Here is a 4364-nt window from a genome sequence, read left to right on the forward strand (position 1 = left end):
CCCAAGACCGACCTCATGGCCTTCAGCCCCAGCCTTCCTCCGTGTCCGGATAGAGAAGTTGGAGGGAAAATGCAGGAGGCAGGATCAAATCACCCTGGGCAGGTGAGTTCTATAGATTCCTCTTCTTTTGAAGTCTATGTTAAATTTTTAAAAATCCTCTTTATTTCATAGAAAAATTTAATGAATACTCTGTATTTTGAGTATTAAGTTTTAAACGAGTATGTTTTAGAGAACAATTTCTGTTAGTGAAATGCCAACTGATAAAAATCCAATTTTAATAATGAGATAAATTTTTTAGCCAATAAACGTCCTATGTCTCCAAATGTTTTGGTAGAAAATGTTAAAGGAAGCTATAAGAATGACTCTCCTGTCAGCACTTTATTAGATATAATTTCTAAGTTTCAGTGATGTAGCTAGACCACTTATTTCATCTCTAATCCTCACTACTATAGATAATTACTGCGGTTATTTCCATTTTTTCGTCCTCTTTGTCTTTTAACACAGCCTTTTGCTTTAATATTTTCACATTATTAGATCTCTTGACTTTTCTCACTTCAGGCTTGTATCAAAGATTGAACACTCTCTTCATTAAGTCTGAAAAGATTTAACTTTCTCTGTAGTGTTAAACATGGATCGTACATTTCCTTTCCATTAAATAATCTTTAGTTTTGCGTCAACTGATAAGATAAAACCTGTTTTCATATTATTTGCAGTTAAAAATTCAGTCTTGCATTATTGTGTGGTGGTTTCATTGAAATAATAGAACTTAAAAGTTCTGTCGATTTATTTTATTGCATGTAATGGGTACAGATTTATCTACAATATAGTCAAACAGAACTCCCAGATTTATGCTTACAAAGTTTACTAGGCATATAAAGTTATTCAAAGCACTCAACCAAGTCTTCAAACTTGCTGAAGACATGCATATAGGCTTATAATATCTGCAACATATGCTGGTTGGCAGTCTGCCCTATGTTAAGTCTATTAAAGTGAAGTGAAAATTATCATTTTCGCTCATCTGGCAACTTAAATTTCCTGTCTTTAAATGCTTTATCTCTAGTGTTTGTGAAATTTTCTTTTCATGTGCTATAATCACATCAGATGATTCTACCAAAGTTCATTTACCCTTAGGTCATTCTTCTAATTCAGTGATCCTTAGCTATATGTAGGGTGGCAGAGTCACTGATTTCTTTGAGAATTTGATGAAATTCATATGTGGCTATGCTCCCCTTTAGCCTTAGGGGTTACAATTTCTTTATTCTATAATAGGCAACCAAATTAAAACACAAAATATTTCTGACTTAAAAGATTAAGCCATCGTATCATTTATGAAACTGTAAATGTATAAATGTGAATGTTAGGTAGGGCACACATTATTATAAATCTCCAAATGAAGTTCTTAGAACGACTTAATGTCATCTAAATTTAATAAACAAAGATATTGGAATATTTTAAGTACACATTAAATTTTTGCAAATTATTACTTTTACAGTACATAAGTAGTTGATGCACATTTTTAGATAATTACAAATTATATGGGCTATTTTCTACAAATTTTGTGTCTTTTATACTTATTCTTAATTTCAGGATTACTTTCAATGGTGTAAAATTATAATTTCAATATAATTTCCATCTTCTAGTTCAATTGTTTAAGTATTAAGGTAATTTTAGATGTTCCTATCTCTTTAGTAATTTTATTATGTCTAACAGTGTATGAGGACTACATAACACACTACTTTTTCAATAAAGTTTCTTAGCAATCATTGTACATAGACTGTTTTTGAAAATGGAAGATAGAAAATGAAGAAGCATGGTAGTGATATTAGACAATTTAAATAGTCCAATAGCATCAAAATTCAAATGTTTTTTTGATTACTTAAGAGCCAGTTTTATAGTTGACTTAAGTTATCTCTTACTTGTAGAACGATTATTGATTATTATTTCCTGGTTCTATAAAGATTTCTTATCTCACTTCCCTTCATTATATGTAAAAGGAATGGTGACAAATTGTTGGCTTAAAGATTTTGACTTGAATTTTAATGAGCTTATAAACTCTGTATTAAATTTTTCACAATTAGCTGTGGGATCTTATCTGTGTTTTGTTTTCCCTTAAAGCTGATCTTGAATTAACTAATAAAATTATGAAAAGTTCTTTGATTATCCCTTGCATCATAGTCACCATTCTGATTTTCTGAAGAGAAGCAGATTTTGAATGACTACTAACTGGCCTGAAGGGAACATTTAAAGGGAAACCAAAAGTTCATTATGAAGTTCATATTCTTTTGATTTTAGTCAGAGAGACTGGGCTCCAAAACATCTCACAGATCTTTTTCATATTATGGCTCCACAGCCACTTTAGAATATGGTGAAATTTGGAGGCTTTGATTCAATATTTTACATGAAAATGCTTTCCTCCTGCTATAGTGAAACCTTACAGGATCTGTACCCAAGCCTCATTTTAATATGTTATGGGAATAAGAGCAGTTGTATGAAAAGTCATCACATTTGAGCATCAAGGAACCAAAAACAATGACATGTTCCATATTTATGATGAATTTTTATATCCAACAGAAGTATGAATAAAATAATTTATATGAATGAAATATTCAGCTAATAGAACTACTTTAGGTTTTTTTTCTTTACTGAGTGCAGGAATTCTTGGGTTTCTCCTAAAGTCCTACAATGAAGTGCTTGTGAAGGATAAAAGTCATTACAAGTGTGCATTGTAAGCAAAATAAGGTTGAAGGTGATGTATATTATTCTTTATTTTATTCTCCATGATAGGCAATATTCTGGCATTCTGTATTTCAGTGATTATTTTATGATGGACTTTGAAGCAGAATATTTTAAAAACTTAAGTATAATAGAAATGACTGCTTTGTTACTAATATCATATACATTAAAAAATAGGCATTTACAAACAATTCATGAAAATATCCAAAAGTCAAAAAATTTTATTTAAGTGTCCCGGGAAGTGGCTAAACCAAAAAGAACCTCCGGATCTTTCTTGTACTTACATAATCAGTCACATGATGTCGCTGTACACTCAAAAGGTGAAAAGGAAAAATTTTGTCTCCGCGCCCAGAGTTCATCCATTGGCTGAATAAGATCGACTCCATGTTGACCGGAAGGCTGGGTAAATTTTACTATATATATACCTACAGAAAGGGAGATTGCTTATAAAGATTCTCATGTGAGCGATCCCTTAAATCCAACAGCCCCACCTCAGAGATCTTGTTAACTACAATGGTGTTTTCCTGGAGAGGAGGCCCAGGAGCCTCGCGACTGCTGCTGTCGCTTCTGCTCCTTGCAGCTGGGGAATCCGGGAGCTGCCAGGTCCACTACTCGGTCCCGGAGGAGGCCAAACACGGCACCTTCGTGGGCCGCATCGCCCAGGACTTGGGGCTGGAGCTGGCGGAGCTGGTGCCACGCCTGTTCCGGGTGGCGTCCAAAGGCCGCCGGGACCTTCTGGAGGTAAATCTGCAGAATGGCATTTTGTTTGTGAATTCTCGGATCGACCGGGAGGAGCTGTGCGGGCGGAGCGCCGAGTGCAGCATCCACCTGGAGGTGATCGTGGACAGTCCGCTGCAGGTTTTCCACGTGGAGGTGGAGGTGAAGGACATTAACGATAACCCACCAGTGTTCAGAGAAGAAGAACAAAAGGTACTGATTTCTGAATCTGCGCCGCTGGATTCTCATTTTCCTCTAGAGGGCGCTTCCGATGCGGATATAGGCGTCAACTCTCTTCTGACCTATAGGTTAGGTCTAAATGAGTATTTTACTCTTAAAATAATAACGAAAAACGATAAAAGTAAATTGCCTGAACTAGTTCTACGGAAGTCATTGGATAGAGAGGAAACTCCAGAACTTAATATATTGCTGACCTCCCAGGATGGCGGTAAACCCGAGCTAACAGGATCTGTTCAGATTAAAATAAGCATTCTGGATGTGAATGACAACGCTCCGGAGTTTGATAAGCCTGGCTATAAAGTAGTGCTGTTTGAAAATGTCCCAAACGGTACAAGAGTGATACAGCTAAACGCTTCTGATCTAGACGAAGGGGTGAATAGAGAAATTTCCTATGGAATCAGACTGATTTTGCCAGTGAGTGAGAAATGCATGTTTTCAATAAATCCAGAAACAGGTGAAATCAGAATTTACGGGAAATTGGATTTTGAAGAGAATATTGAGTATGAAATTCAGGTTAACGCCATTGATAAAGGGATTCCTTCCATGGCAGGTCACTGTACAGTCCTACTGGAAGTTCTGGATCTGAATGACAATACCCCCGAGGTAATGATCACTTCGCTGTCGCTACCCGTGAGAGAGGATGCTCAGGTGGGCACTGTCATCGCCCTGATCAG

The 4364-nt window shown here is 36.0% G+C and overlaps 1 protein-coding gene across 1 annotated transcript; it reads left to right on the forward strand.

Moving 5' to 3' along the window:
• Positions 1-1632: 1632 nt before the first annotated feature.
• On the forward strand, positions 1633-4359 carry LOC116629710 (protocadherin alpha-12-like; the record flags this gene model as incomplete). The annotated part of the gene is made up of 1 exon (XM_032399949.1): positions 1633-4359. A coding segment is annotated over exon 1 (1113 nt), but the record flags the coding sequence as incomplete, so codon positions are not given.
• Positions 4360-4364: the final 5 nt, after the last annotated feature.

The sequence above is a fragment of the Phoca vitulina genome, unplaced genomic scaffold (genome assembly GCF_004348235.1).
Source record: "Phoca vitulina isolate PV1807 unplaced genomic scaffold, GSC_HSeal_1.0 scaffold2380, whole genome shotgun sequence".
Classification (NCBI taxonomy): Eukaryota; Metazoa; Chordata; class Mammalia; order Carnivora; family Phocidae; genus Phoca; species Phoca vitulina.